This window comes from Canis lupus, chromosome 25 (assembly GCF_011100685.1).
Source record: "Canis lupus familiaris isolate Mischka breed German Shepherd chromosome 25, alternate assembly UU_Cfam_GSD_1.0, whole genome shotgun sequence".
Lineage (NCBI taxonomy): Eukaryota > Metazoa > Chordata > Mammalia > Carnivora > Canidae > Canis > Canis lupus.
The window spans coordinates 14,798,057-14,814,087 of NC_049246.1; the positions used below are offsets into that span (position 1 = coordinate 14,798,057).

The 16,031-nt window shown below is 45.7% G+C and overlaps 1 protein-coding gene and 1 pseudogene across 1 annotated transcript; one reads left to right on the forward strand and one right to left on the reverse strand.

Annotated features, from left to right (window-relative positions):
* The first annotated feature begins 1,683 nt into the window (after window positions 1-1,683).
* Window positions 1,684-14,185, forward strand: LOC609026 (C1q and TNF related 9). Its single transcript, XM_038573054.1, has 4 exons — window positions 1,684-1,753; window positions 6,802-6,988; window positions 11,558-11,620; window positions 12,975-14,185. The coding sequence occupies exons 2-4, from the start codon at window positions 6,823-6,825 to the stop codon at window positions 13,745-13,747; spliced, it is 1,002 nt and encodes a 333-aa protein (XP_038428982.1). The 5' UTR covers window positions 1,684-1,753; window positions 6,802-6,822; the 3' UTR covers window positions 13,748-14,185.
* Window positions 7,508-8,627, reverse strand: LOC100687537 (annotated as a pseudogene).
* Window positions 14,186-16,031: the final 1,846 nt, after the last annotated feature.

Consider the following 16,031-nt stretch of genomic DNA (forward strand, 5'->3'; position numbering starts at 1 on the left):
GAGGAAAGGGTGTATTTAAAACCAGAGACAGGAGATGGATTTGGGAAATGGTGTCCAGCAAAGACATAGTGGGAGAGGAGGGGACGGTTGAGGTGAAGGGTGCTGAGCCACGGCCTTTCATGCACCCATTGGCAGGAGACATGGCTCCCTAGTTCTGGCCTGCGGTGCAGATGGCTGGGTGCTGGCACCACCAATGGATTCAGAAAAGAATTTTGGGTTGGCCAGAGCCCATGTGATGATACTCTGGTCCCATGTGTGGGTAGTGCAATCCTGCGTACAGCTCCAGAGAGAGGGGTGACAGTGGGACAGGCAGGTGGAGAGAATTGGGAATCCTGCTCTCTGTCTCATTTGAACCCCACGTTGTGTAATGTGGATGTCCCCCCCCCACATACACACACACTCACAAAGATAGCCCAATGCTTTAATAAATTTCACTTACCCCTTTTTTTTTTTTTTTTTTTCAGAATTTGCCAACTCTGTCGGAAGACAGTTGAAGTGGCCTTGGGTCAAAAGCAACCTTCTCAATTTTCACCCTAACTAAAATGCACAACAACCTTGCAGTAAATAGTGAACAATCATAAAATAGGACATTTGTAAAATCTTAGAGTGCAGACAGCTGAAGGAGGGGGTCAGCCTGGAACACCCCCAGGGAGTGAGAAAGCAGAGCAAGAGAACAGGGAAGAAGCCTGGGATGGAGAAGGGGGAGGCCAGGATGACCTGGGGCCGGGAAGGCCAGCAAAAGCAGGAGGAATCCTCAGCAGGGAAAATGCTGCGGCGGCCCTGTCCCGCTAGGAATCAAGAGGTGAGGGCAGGCTGTGGGATGGAGGAAGACAGAGGGCTGATGTCACCCAGTTAAATCCTGCCACTCCCCTGTGATGTCAGGACGGCTTGGCCTGCGGTGCAGATGAGGATGTTGAGGCCTGGCAAGGAGAGAGCGTGGTGCCTCTGTTCCCTGGGACTCGCCCTCCGCCCGCCCGCGTTCCCCATTCTCCGTGTGGCCTCTGCAGGCCACCTAGGTTCTCCGAGTCGGTTCTCAGCACCTCGGAAAACCAGCGTTGAGGAGTCTGTCCTCCTGATGCTATTTTCAAGTTAGAGACCCATGTTCATAGACTCTGATTGGGAAAAATTAAAAATGAATGATTACATAGCATCGAAGAAATAGTCGCACCATGTTTCTCTCAGTGGCAGGTGGTGTGTGTGTGTGTGTGTGTGTGTGTGTGTGTGAGTGTGATGAGAACAGCATGACATTCTAACGTACACAGTGTCTAAGATCAAAGGACCTACTCAGAAGCCTGAGACATCTAGTTAAACGATGCCGGTTCCAACGGTCTGGAATTCAAATAATCTGTTCGACTTCGGTTTAGTCCTGTTGGCCCATAATTCGCCCAAGGTCAGCAGGGAAGCTGCTCCAGCAAAGGCGTGAGCATCACTTTACGGAAAGACGCCGGCTGTGCAGATTCCTTGGAGAGTGTACCTGATTTCTGTCCCTTTAGTCACAAGGACAGGGAAGGGGGTAAGGAGCTAAGTTTTCTGCACTGGTCCTGGGAGAAGATGCTACCTGACTCCTGTGTGGCTGCAATTTTTGAAGCTCTTCCAAGACATCTTGTGCCTTACTCCGCTCCCTCCCCTTCCTGCTGTTTTGCAGACAGGCCCACTAGGGAATTGTACGGCAGGAAGGCGTGATTTTATTTAGTTAGCCCTTGATTCCTGGTGTGTGCAGCACCTGGGTGCAGCCTGCAGCCCTGGGGGTCAGGTAAGTGCGTTAGGAAACGATTTCTTTACATTCAACCTAAGGCATCGGAGTCCTAAAACCGCTCGTATGTTCTTGGTGTGCGATGACCCTGCTTAATTATTTGCAAAATAGGCAGAGTCTACAGAGTTTGGGTGGGGAAAGGAACAAGCTGGTCTCACAATTCATTTTGAGGAAGAGAGTGGACAGGAGAGAAGAGCAGATTTTGAAGTTCTTCTGCCAGAACATTGCAGACTGGCTGGGAGGAGGGATGACGCTATAGAACAAATTGTAAGAAGAGCAGACTTTCCTAGAGAGCTTTCTAGAGAAGCCCGCCAATTATCTGGCACAAATTTCAGTGTGTACATTTTTATATTTATGGCTATACTGATTTACATGGTGTAGCTTAGAAACGAGCCCCTCCACATATGTTGAAGAAGAAATACGTGAAGTGTACAATGTATGGGACATGTGGAAGAAAATGTATTTAATGAGGAAAAGTCTTGATTTTTATATTCTTAAACTGTTGAATCTGGGAGGGATGTTAAGGGTTTTTTCATCCTTTGAGTTTGATGCACTGAAGCAGAGGCTCAGAGGCTGGGAGATCCATCACAGATTGCTCAGCTGGCCTCTGGCAGGTCTTGTATTAAATTAGGTGACCTCAAGGGACGCCTGGGGGCTCAGCAGTCAAGCATCTGCCTTCGGCTCAGGTTGGGATCCTGAGGTCCTGGGATCGAGTCCCACATCGGGCTCCCCGCAGGGAGCCTGCTTCTCCCTCTGCCTGTGTCTCTGCCTCTCTGTGTCTCTCATGAATAAATAAATAAAATCTTTAAAAACAATTAGGTAACCTTTTATCAAGAAATTTAGTGAAGGAGAAATACAGGTCAACATAGGAGAAACAACCCAGAAATCGGAAGTTAACTGAGTCAGGACCTATTGTGTGTGTCTGGGTGGGTGGGGGGTCCTATAAAACAGTAACTCCAAAGCCCCTTGCAGTCTTGTGCCTCTGCTCCTGATGTGCCAGTGTGTCTGGTTTATGAGATCACAGCAGAAGGCCAGGGTCCTTCACCTCGGGAACTTGACGTTTAGCAGAGGGATTGCATCTATTCTCTCTGATTCACAGGCTTAGATGGATCTGTCTGAGGCAGTGATATTTTCAGTTTTTTAATATCCAGGGAGGACTCGGCAACTCTGACAGTTGGGCTGACTATGTGTCACAAACCTCTCTCACTTTGGATGAGCGCTCACCCCTTTGACACAGAAGCCTTGTGTTAATCAAGACGTGGGCTTAGTAGTAGGGAAAAGAGACCCCAAATAAACACGTTTGTAGCAGACTTCCCTCTCTCTCTCTTTTTTATGACTTTATTTATTTACTTGAGAGAGAGAGAGAGAGAGAGAGAGAATGCACAAGCGGAGGGAATGGCAGAGGGACAGGAGAAGCAGGCTCCCCCAGGTGAGCAGGAAGCTGGACTTGGGGCTCGATCCCAGGACCCTGGGATCGCGACCTGAGCTGAAGGCAGACACTTAACCGACTGAGCTACCGAGGTGCCCCTATACTTCTCTCTCATGTCAGGGATGGGCTGATGGGCAGGTCTAATCTGTGCTGGCATCAGAGACCAGAATTTTTCTATCCCCAAAGTGTTGCTCACCTTCAAGGAGTCCTAGATGTCTCAGCCATGCTCACTCCAGCCACAGGAAGGAAAGGTGCCCAGGGAGAGTACAGCCCTTCCCTTCGAGGCTGTGGTCCTTGCACAGATCCCTCTTGTTCACTTCCCACTGGCCAGAATCTAGTTTCATTGTATTATCTGGGCTGCTGCAAGGGAGACTGGGAAGTGTCCACTGCGGGCAGCCACCTGCCACCTAAAATTTCTAATCCTGGGAGCAAAGAGAGGAGGTGATAAAGAAACTAGTAATCCCCACCAAAAACATTGACATGGATTAAAATTAATACCCAGTCACATCCCCAACGTGATGCTTTGCACACTTTTGGAAATATCCTGGAGCCAGGATATTTCTATCAAAAGTTCTTTTTCTCTTTTTAAATCATTCAACAAATATTTGCCTGTGACGCACTGAAAATAAGTGAGTGAAAAGATGCAGCTGCTATCCTCAAAATGCTTTAAGTCTAGGGTGGCACCTCATAAGTGACCCCCAGCCTAGGTGCAGTGTGGACGACAGATCGGGGGGTGGCGGTGATCCAGTGAAGAGAGGAGGGAGGAGGGAAGGATGGGAGATGGGAGTTCCTAGCTCCTGTGCATTCTGGAGAAACACCAGACATAGGAACGAAGAGTTGAGTGTATCAACTAATGAGCCATGAAACTAGTGAACTGAGGAACCAGTCCATGGCTTTGTGAGACCACAAATGTAACTTTTAATTTTTATAAATAACATATTCATATGTTTACTATATGCATTCCCTGTGCAAACCCTCATGTCCCTCTTCTTAATTTTCTTATTCGAGACAGTGCCACAACTTATTTCACTACTTATTTGGGAGCAAAGCATATTCGGTGATTCAAAATCATTTGTTAAAGGTTGTCTATGTGCTAGGCATGAAGGATATGCAAGGACACTAAACTAGAGAAAGAAATTATGGAAGGACACATGCTTGCTTCGATCTTAGTTCTTATCTAGCTGGAGGGCAGAAGGGAGTTCATCCTAATTTGACACCTTTATGATCCTGTGATCTTTGTGTTATTGGATAAATTGTAATACACATTAAAAAAATTAAAACGGAAAGATCTAAACCTCTCAGAGGTTGGTCTATGCCATTTAGATTTGACTACTACTAGTCACTTCTGAGTTAAACAAAAGAGGATGATGTAGATTATTTATGGAATTTGGCTCTAAGAAAACAACTCAATTTCCTGAAATGGTGTAAGTCTGTGACTTCAAAGGGAAACATCTGTATTTCCTTTTCCAAAAATATTTTATTTGCATCCGACTGGACCATGTGATATTTAGAAGCTTCCATAAGATGGCGATCTAATCCTTTGGGTGACAAGTCGGCCAGGTTTAAAAAATACATATCTTAAAAAAAAATACATATCTACAAATACTGTAATAGACACTGTAAAGAAAAGCATTTTTTAAAAAGGAAAAACTCCCATCATTCCATCGTTCTAAAGCAACCAAGTCACTTGGATATACTTGCTTCTAGCTTTTGGCACTATGCATCCATAATGACAGGCACATTCAAGATGTGCACATTTTAGTCTACTTTTTACAGATTCAACACAACATATACCTTTTACATATTTCTATGTGACCTACATAATTATTTAAGTGGTTACATAATCTACTTTTGAACCGCTTATTGTTGTACATTATGTAATACGCACTTTTTCACTATTATGATAATGCTGTGGTTAATACCTTTGGCACACAAATTTGGGATTATTAAGAAGAATTTTCGGGATGAGATCACTGGGTTTAAGACGCCTTTTCTCTTTAACTTTCCAAAGGGCTATGCAGACGTCTGTTGTCCTCAGCATTGTATGAGACACTGGGTTCTGACATGTTTCACTAGCCTCATGTTATTTTTTTTAACATTCTAAGATACCTGCCACCACACATTCATCTCATTTAACACATATTTATTCAACACTCTGTTCCAGGCTTAATACTGAGTACTAAGAATACAATAAGGAGGAAAATACAGTCAGATGAAGAGTCAGACTTTTAGCCATCCAGGGACATAAACACATGTAACCCCCAATTACGGCGCCACAAGAGAGAGGGACGCGGTGGCCCTTCCTGGGGTGACTCAATGTAGTCAAGAAAGTCCCATGAGTCTCGTGTGCACACTGCCCTAGGGTCTTACCCGTGTGTTCTCTTTGTCTAGAGCACTTGACCTAATTAGCTGCTCTGCTCCTTCAGATCTGATTGCAAACCTCATCATCCAGCATTGCCTTCACTCCTCATGGGGCTGGAAAGCAGACCAAGAACTTGAGAGGGGACTTGAAAGTCTACTTTACAAACTGTGTGCCCCATGTGTGTGTTTGTGTGTGCGTGTGCCCTTCGCAGTGCTCTCCTGTAGAAACAAAACCTTAAGGAATATACATGTGATCATACCAGGACTGCTTGGAACCCTTCACTATTTTTCATTCCATTTTATTCTTTTTATTGTGGTAAAATATACATTACATACAATTTACCATTTTGGCCACTTTTAAGTATCCAATTCAAGGGCATTACGTACATTCACATTGTTCAGTGTCCCCACCATCTACTTCCGGGAATTTTTCATCTTCCCAAACTGTCTCCATTGACCACTAGCTCCCACTCCCACTGTCCCAGCCACTGGCCACCCCCATTCTACAGAAACCCTGTAAGGTGACGACTCTGGGGACCTCATGCGAGTGGAATTGTACAATAGTGGTCCTTTTGTGTCTGGCTCATTTCACTTAGCATGAAGTCTTTAAGGTTCATCCATGTTGTGGTAAGTTTCAGGATTTCCTCCCTTTTTAAAGGCTGAGTCATATTCCATTGTATGTACGTGCCACGTTTTGTTCAACCATCCATGCGTCAGTGGACATGTGGGTCATTTCCATCTTCAGGCTGCTGTGACTAAGGCTGCCATAAACATAGGTGTACCAGTATCTGCTGGAGTCTCCACTTGAGATTCTTGCATCTATATCCAGAAATGGGATCACTGGATCAAATGTGAATTGTTTGCTTTTCTACTGAAAATGTGCTTTCAGGCACACTGACCAAATGTGGTTTTTACAGCAGCCCTGGGAGATAAGTATTAATCTCTTCTTTGTCTCTGAAAAGCGGTTTACCCAAAGTAGAGTGATAAATGGAAGTTTCTGACTTGGGACTTAGCTTCCTTCTTGATCACTCACCATCAAGAGTGGACCCAGTCACATGTTTCCTTCCAAGAGCAATGGCCTTCTGACTGTAAGCAGCTCTGTTGGCTACCCGCTTCGCCCCCACCCCCCATCTGTCCTGACTGTTCTGTCCAAGGCTGAGCAGGGGTGGGTGTGGGTCCCATGACAAGGAATGGAGGCTATGTCTTGTGACCCCAGAAACAAAGTCTTCCCCTTCTGGTCTGTGTTTCCCTCTTGCAGTTCAGCTGCGCCGTCTGAACCATGAGGATCTGGTTGCTCCTGCTTGCCGCTGGAATCTGCATGGGAAACGTGAAGTCCCAGGACACGTGCAGGCAAGGGCACCCTGGCATCCCTGGGAATCCTGGTCACAATGGTTTGCCCGGGAGAGATGGACGAGATGGAGCAAAGGGTGACAAGGGAGAGGCAGGTACTTGCCAGCTAGTGGCCTTCCGGTGCCCTTCCATTTACACCTCCATTCCTCTTAGATCATTCATTCATTCATCATCACCAGTGTAGTCATTGTCTGCCTGCTTCCCCCCTTCATTTGTGCATCCATTGCCCAGAAAGCAGTGGTGGAGAGCCTGCTCCAGGTCAGATTCTGGGGTACGTGGTGCAGGCCAAGACCAACAGGGCCCCCCTTCATGGATGTTCTTTTTTTAATGCAGAAATTACTTTTATTATGTTAGAATATTCCTGAATGGGTTGGCAATTATTCATGTGAAGGAGAGTTCAGAAAACAGATTTATGACTGTATTAGCCTTGTCCTTGGTTAGAGATTTATGAATTATACAAAAAATATTATTCCCTAGAGAAGATTACTCTAGAAGTAGTAGTAGAGAAGGTCTAAGAGGCTGTGAACTTGGAAGAGCATCTCCCTGCTTGTCTGGCTGTTCCAGTTGGACCACAAGACTTCGGTACAGGGATGGACATGTTTTCTCTGTTGAATTTAAAGCTTTACAACAGTTCAAATGCTCTTTCCTGCATGCAACAGGTCAAAGGCTTCGTTAATTTGGTCAAAAGACAGACAGTGAGTCACAAATTCATCAACTTCTTTCTTTTTGGACATATATTCAGACACGAACTTTGGGACACTTTCCACACTCTTCCATCCTTCAAAGGCGGTGCCTTTCCATACACGCCCTGTTACCAGCTGAAATGGATGAGTGGCGATTTCTTCACCTGAAGCACCTACTCCAACTATGACGCTGACACCCCAGCCTTTGTGTCAGGCCTCTAGTGCTGCTCTCATGACTTTCACGTTACCAACAGTCAAAGGAATAGTCCACTCCCCCGTCAGTCATTTCAATGAGCACTTCCTGGTTGGGTTAACTGAAGTCCTGGGGGTTGATACATTCAGAGGCTCCAAACTTTGGCCCTTGAGAATTTATCTTTATTGATGTCCACACCAATGATCCGGGATGGACCAGCCACCTTACAGCCCATGATAGTCGCTAATCCAACTCCTCCTAGGCCAGAGACGGCACAAGTAGAGCCAGGCTCCACCTTGGCAGTGTTCAGAGCAACACCATAACCAGTTGAAATGCCACAACTGAGAAGGCAGACTTTATCCAAAGGTGCTAAAGGATTAATTTTAGCAACAGAGATATCGGCCACAACTGTATATTCAGAAAATGAGCTGGTTCCCATATAATGTAAAATTGTCTTTCCTTTGCAAGTAAATCTGCTAGTACCATCTGGCATTAATCCTTTCCCCTGTGTAACTCTTATCTTCTGGCAAAAGTTTGTTTTAGGATTTAGACAAAATTTGTATTCTCCACACTGTGGGATGTAAAGTGGGATGACAGTGTCACCTGCCTTCAGCTGAGTAATCCCTTCACCAACACTTTCCACAATTCCAGCCCCTTCATGTCCCAGGATCACTGGAAAACTCCCTTCAGGATCAGTCCCACTCAGGGTGTAGGCATCGGTGTGGCAAACTGCAGTGGCAATAATCTTAATTTGAACTTCATGAGCCTTTGGGGGTGCCACCTCTACCTCTTCTTAGAGAGAGGCTTTCCTGCCTCCCAGGCAACTGCAGCCTTGCACTTGATAACCTGGTTCGCCATGTCCTCTCTGCTCCGGGTCAATGAGGGGGGACATCCGGGGTGGGTCTTTCCTGGATGTTCTTATCTAGACGGGACAACTGTTAGCCATCACCTCTGTTACTAAAGGCCATCTTCAGAAGTATATGATGTTGTAGATCCTTCTGCCTCAGATGGCAGATACTATGGGTCTTTGGAACATGGGGCCTATAGAGAAATCTGGTTGCTAAATATTTAGCTGAGAGCACCCAGCTACAGTGCAGGGAAGAGTTAATGCCTTGCCACACAGTGAGGCAGGCGATGCAGAATTACAGAGTATACAAAAGTAGATGATAGTACAGCCACAAGCTGTACTTGGGTGTGTGTGTCCTGTGCTGGAATCTGCCTTGGGGCTTGAAGATTTGGGGACAGGATCTAATCTCTGGGAAAGAGATTTGCAAAAGTCAGAATATGTGAGTGGTTTCCATAACACCTACTGATGGGTCTGGTTCTTGAACAGGGTTCTTGAGCCTGGCTCTGACCATAGGGTCTTATACCTGAGACATAAGCAGACTGATCTACATGGTGCAGGGAGAAAAAAAATCAAAACTACTATTGACATTTTATTTCTTTTTAAAAAAGATTTATTTGAGAGAGAGAGCAAGTGAGCATGAGTCAGGGTAGGGAGGGAAGTGGGAGAGAGAGAGAGAATCTCAAGCCGACTCCGGCTGAGCTGAGCACAGAGCCCAACATGGGGCTTGATCCCAGGACCCTGAGATCACAACTTGTGCTGAAATCAAGAGTCAAACACTTACTGGACTGAGCCATCCAGGCGCCCCTACTATTGACATTTTAAAAAATAATTTAGATGAAGAAAAAAATTGAGCTTTAAAAATATTTAATATATGACTTGGCTTGGATAGCCTTGTTTGGTCTCTTTGCAGATGGACATGTGCCATTTGAGGCCTGAAGTGGGTCCTGTGGGAGGAGTGTGAGCTCTCACAGGCTCACTGTCCATCACTGTGCTGTGGCGTACTGTGATTACATGTGCCCAGCCAAGGGATTTTCAAATTGTCCTATCAAACCATCACAAACAGACGGGTGTCTGAAACCCTTCTGCAGAGGAATTGAAGACTGAAGGTCGACTTGACAATGCAAACTTTAAAGAACCAACAAAAATAGCAGAGCTGTCATCTATCCCTCAGTGTGAATTCTTCTACCGTATGTGAATGGGATATAACGATGATGAACTAGTTAGCTCTGACAGGAAGCCTGACAGAAACCTGGAGACTTTTAAGACTTTGGCCCTATGAATTTACATTTACACTCATTAAAATGAACCTCATCCTATGTGTAAACTATGCCATGAGGTATCAGTTATTAATAGAAACGCTCCCATTAATGAGACGTTCCAGGACTCTGTGTGGAACATGAACACAAACCACTGTTACTTTTCCTAAACAACACATTATAGTATGAAAACCTCACTAAGCTTAATGATGAACATTTAGAAGCCTTTTTGATATTTCATAATTATATCATAGGATTAGACATTCCTCTGGCTGGACTAAAAATGGTTGAAATAGGGGTGCCTGGGTGGCTCAGTCGGTTAAGCATCTGCCTTCATGAAGCTCAGGTCATGATCCCAGGGTCCTGAGATCGAGTCCTGCATTGGGTTCCCCGCTCAGCAGGGAGTCTGCTTCACCCTCTCTGTCTGCCACTCCCCCCACTGCTCGTGCTGTCTTGCTTTCTCTCTCTCTCTCAAAAAAAATCTTTTAAAAATTATTGAGATAATACACAGGAAGCAACATCAGGATGGACTAAAATTAAGGCTTTGCCAGCAAATGCTGTTGGCATATGGATTTTTAAAAAGTCTTTGCTAAGATCTGGAGAAACAAGTAGACTTAGGGGAAGTCTACACTACAGATGAATGAAAGTCCAGGTGTTTCCCTGCTTGTGGCATTTGGTGTCCCAAGGGGGTTGTGGGGTGGGCTGGATGCAGCAGATGGTCACCAACCATCTCTCCAACCACTACCCTGCAAATCTGCTCTGTGGAGTCTCCAATGCGTAACATCTCCAGTGAATCTGTGTCACTTTTTGGTGTTAGGCCGATCTCATTTCTGGGTAGTAAGAAGCCCAGTCCCAGTGAAAGACAGAGCCTCACTCTTAATGAAATCCATTCCCCTACTCTCCCACTGGGACCACAGTGCATGTGCATGTGTGTGCGTGTGCACCTGTGTGTGCATATGTGTGCATACATGCACAGGATACACTTGTGTCTTCATGATGCCCTCATCTTTTGCTTCTATTCTTCTTCCTTACAGCAAGGACTACCTTTGACTGTAGATGTGCTGACTTAGGACATGGAAGCTGGAGCCCAGGGTAGTAGCCTGTTCTGAGCTCCAAACTCGTGTGGTAGGCAAAACCTCACTCATCCAATGTTCCCAATGGGGTCTGTCATGCCAGCTTGATCAGCAACACTTACCACCGCTTTAAGGTGCTGGAGATCCTTCCAGAATCCTCCCTTCCATCTCAAGTAGTGCCCGGTAACCCCAGTCATCTTTGTTTTCATAGGAGGTTAGTGAACTCTATGCAAGAGTGATAGAAAAGGAGAATCGAGAAAGCCACTCCATGCCTCCAACAATCTGTCACTACACAAGTTCCCCTCACAAGAGAAGGGTGTAATTGTGACCATCTGTGCACATACTCCCTCCCTCCAGTCCTGCCTTCCCAGAACTGGGTGCTTAGGAAGTCTACCCAACTCATTTCAAAATTTGCTTCTTTTACACCACTCAGCACCCCTGCTGCTCGCTCACATCTGCCTCTCTCTATCTGCACTTCTGTGAGGGGCATGTGTGTGTCAGAGCCAAGCACACTCCCAGGACTCTCCAATCTACACCCCTGACTGAGACCAATGTCTAGGAAATTCAGAATTGGGATTTTAACTCTTGTCTGTTTTCTTCTCTACTATCTAGGAGAACCAGGACATCCTGGTGGCCCAGGGAAGGATGGAATGAATGGAGAGAAAGGAGAGCGAGGTTAGAAACTGTGCTCCATTTTACCATGCTCTAATTCTGAGTCATTGGTGACTTAATATCCAAGGACTAGTCCTTTGCTAGGCTCTGAGAACAATCCAGCAATAAGGGCAACACGGCTCTTGTTCTCTAAGAAGCTCAAGATTCTTTTTCTGTAAAGGGCCAGATCACAAGTAATTTCAGCTTCACATGCTCTACGGTCTCTGTCACAACTGTAGAGGAAACCAGCCACAGATGCTACCTAAGTGGGGCTGTGTTCCAGTGAAACTATGAAAACTAAAATCTGAATTTTGTGTAGTTTTCACATATTGCCGAATATTATTTGTGACATTTAAAAATGCAAACCATTTTTAGTTTGTGGGCCATAAATATGCATGGGAGGCTGGATTTGGCTCACGGGCCATAGTCTGCTGAGCCTGGTTTAGTGGATGAACATTGAGGAGTACCATTAAATTTTGACTCAGTGCTTCTGGCAACACTGCATAGAGGAGGTGGTGATAGAATTGGGTCCTGAAGGTAAGGTCATTGTGACTGAGGGGGAGACAAAATGGTCACAATAGCAAACACAAAAAATGTTCATTTTGTGCTAGATTGTTCTAAGTGCTTTTCACGCATTGACTCAATACGACAGCCTAGAAACGAGGTAGTAATTATTATCCCAATTTTACAGACGAGGAAAGAGAGGTGTAGGTAGCTAATCAGCTTGCCTAATGTCCCATTGTGCTTATGTGGAGGAGACAGGCTTGAACCCTGGCTTTTAACCCCAGACTTCGTGCTCATAACCACTGGAAAGCATGGAGAATGTACGCACAGTGACCATCAGCGTGATCTAGTTGGTACAACGGACAGCCTCAAGCGGACAGCAGAGAGCAATGACTGCCACACTATATGAAGACTATACTCTGTGTTCACTCCCATGAGGAGTTTTTTAGGGGATGTCACAGACCGAGGGCTGAGAGTCAGCTAACTAAAAGCAGCCTGAGCTCATCTGCCTTTGATTGTTCTTCCCTATTCCAAAGACATGTTCTGAAGGATCAGCATTGTTTAGTGGTCAGAGAGTAGACTGTGATGGCAAAGAGCTATAATTTCTAATGTGAACCCCAACACTAGCACAGTAGGGTCAGAAGGTGTTTCTTAGGCACACACGTGTGTGGGCATGTGTGCGTGTGCTCATGTGTACACTGTGCACTCAATTTAGGAGTAAATTAATGTTCAATGTTCAGACTCTGAGCATCTCCTGAACCTGGGCATTGCTTTATTCCATCCATATGCTCAATAATGCAAAAGTCAAAGTTGGTTTTACAAGGTGCTGTTTCACAAATTATCTTATTCATTTATTCTTTCTTTTTCCATGCAGGAGCAGATGGAAAAGTTGAAGCCAAAGGCATCAAAGGCGATCAAGGCTCACGAGGACCCCCAGGGAAACATGGGCCAAAGGGACTTGTTGGTCCCATGGGAGAGAAAGGCCTCAGGGGAGAGACTGGCCCCCAAGGGCAAAAGGGGGATAAAGGTGGTGTGGGCCCCAGTGGTCCAGAAGGGCTAAAGGGCAGCACTGGGCCTTCAGGCCCAATGGGTCTACCTGGTCCCATGGGCCCCATTGGAAAGCCTGGCCCCAAGGGAGATGCTGGGCCCTTGGGGCCCCAGGGAGAGCCAGGAGTCCGGGGAATGAGAGGCTGGAAAGGTGACCGGGGCGAGAAAGGGAAAATTGGTGAGACTCCAGTCTTGCCCAAGAGTGCTTTCACCGTGGGGCTCACGGTCCTGAGCAAGTTTCCTACTTCAGATGTTCCTATTAAATTTGATAAGATCCTGTACAATGAGTTTAATCATTATGATGTAGCCACAGGGAAGTTCACTTGCCACGTTGCTGGGGTCTATTACTTCACCTACCACATTACTGTTTTCTCCAGGAATGTTCAGGTATCTTTGGTCAAGAATGGGGTGAAAATACTGCACACCAAAGACAGTTACATGAGCTCTGAGGACCAGGCCTCGGGTGGCATCGTGCTACCGCTGAAGCTGGGAGACGAGGTGTGGATGCAGGTGACAGGAGGGGAGAGGTTTAATGGCTTATTTGCAGATGAGGATGATGACACAACTTTCACAGGCTTTCTTCTGTTCAGCAGCCAGTGACAGGGAGGCCTGTTGGGGTCTGCCTCCCTGGCCACTCCGAGCTGGCTTGGTGAACGTGTTCTCAGATGATTCCACTCTATGAATTGTTCTCATTACTGTAATAATTGTAGAGAGGCAACAATAGGAAAGTTATTCCTAAAGCTGATTTTTTTGTGACTTACATTGTTGTTTCCAAGAGTAGGTTTAAAAATGCTTGCAGTGGGGTGGTTGGCTGGCTCAGTCGGTAAAGCACGTGGCTCTGGATCTCAGGGTTGGGAGTTTGAGCCCCATGTTGGGTGTAGAGATTACTTAAAAATAAAATCTGGGGGTGCCTGGCTGGCTCAGTTGGTAGAGCACGCAACTCTTGACTGGGGGGTCCTGAGTCCGAGCCCCACATTGGGTGCAGAGATTTCTTTTAAAAAATGCAATAAAATCATAAAAAATTAATAAAATCTTTAAAAAACATTTGCATTATTTATTATAATTTATTTGTGATTTTTTTCTCATTTCCCTTATCTGAAGAAATCTTTGCATGTATGTTCCTTGTGGGACTAGTGTTCTGATGGCATTCTAGCGCTTGAAGGAGCCGTATCAGGACTTGGCCCTCACCTGAATTTCTGACGACTCTGGGACACAGAAAGGGGAAATGTTCAAATGTTCATTCCATTTAGTGGGTAATAAAAGTTGCAAGCAGGTGACAACGAGATGTCCTAGAAAGCTGCAGGGTACTTTGCTCATCATGCTACTTAGGTTTTAATCACCATTCAGTCTGACAAGTAGTTGTTTCTGAGACCATTTGCCAGACTTGATCTGTGCTAGTTTCCTGGGACAAAGTATACACACTGGGGACTTTAAGACAACACAAAGTGTTGTCTGCCGGTGCTGGAGGCTAGAAGTCTAAAATCAAGGTGTCAGCAGCACCAGCCTCCCTCTGAAGTCTCTGAGGACAGTTCTACCTTGCTGCTTCCAGCTCCGGTGGACCCAGGCATCCCTGGCTTGTGGAAGCATCCAGGCCGTACCGCCATCCTCACATGGCCGTCTTCCCTCTGTGTCTGCCTGTGTACAAACATCTGTCTTCTGATAAGGACACCAGTCATTTGGAATAGGGGCCACCCTAATCCAATATGATCTCATCTTAACCTGATGACATCTGGAAAGACCCTGTGTCCAAATAAAGTCACATTCATAGAAACCCAGGGTTAGGACTTTGACAAATCTGTTTGGGAGACAGTTCATCCTATAACAGACTGCTCTGGTCCTCCAAAATTCGTGATCCTCCCCAGTGCCAAATCCCACATCCCCCAAAGTCTTAACAATGTCAGCATCAATGCTAACTCTAAGAATCTCACGTAAAATCTCTCCAGCTCAAAGTCCCCAATCTCGTCATCTAAATCCTTTATGTCAGCTACAGGTAAGATCTATTATGTGACACATCCTGGGGCAGAATCTCCCTCTGTGAACCTGTGAAACCAGACACATTCTCTGCTTCCAAAATACAATGGTGGGGAAGGCACAGGATAGGCAATCCCATTCCAAAAAGGAGAAAAAGGAAGGAAAAAAAGGGATCACAGGTCCCAAACGAGTCCAAAACCCATCAGGGAGAATTCCATTAGATTTTTTTTCACTATTTATCTTACAAAAATTTTTTTTAAAGATTTTATTTATTTATTCATGAGAGAGAGAGAGAGAGAGAGGCAGAGACATAGGCAGAGGGAGAAGCAGACTCCTTGCAGGGAGGCCTGACTGGGACTAGATCCCAGGACTCCAGGATCACACCTCCGGCCAAAGGCAGGCACGGAACCACTGAGCCACCCAGGGATCCCCTATCTTACAAAATTTTTAAATGAGTTACACAGAAGGAAGAGGTACCTGGACAGAGACATCAAACAGAGTTACGGTGGAAACCAGAGGATGCAGATGAATATACCAAGAAATCTGGGAGGTGAAAAGAAACTTGCCTTTTGGGCCACAGAGGATATTTCTTGTTCAGAAATACCTCTCATCTGGTAAAAAGCATCCTGGTGTGCACTCTCAGACAAGTCTTTCAAGTGGTGTAGACACTGGAGATTCAGGCCTGGCTAATAATAAGAATAGTACCTTCTTCTGGCCACAGTGACTATTTCCAAAATGGTGATGGATCCAATCAGAGCCAATGAGATGCAAACTGCAACTTTGGAAGGCCTGTGGGGGTGGGGGTGGGGGTGGGGAAAGAAGGCAAGATCTTCTTCAGGTGAAGCTAGAACTTCAGCTGGCAGCCATTTAGCTAATCTGGAGAGCCCCAAAACAAAATCAAACAAGGCTGGAG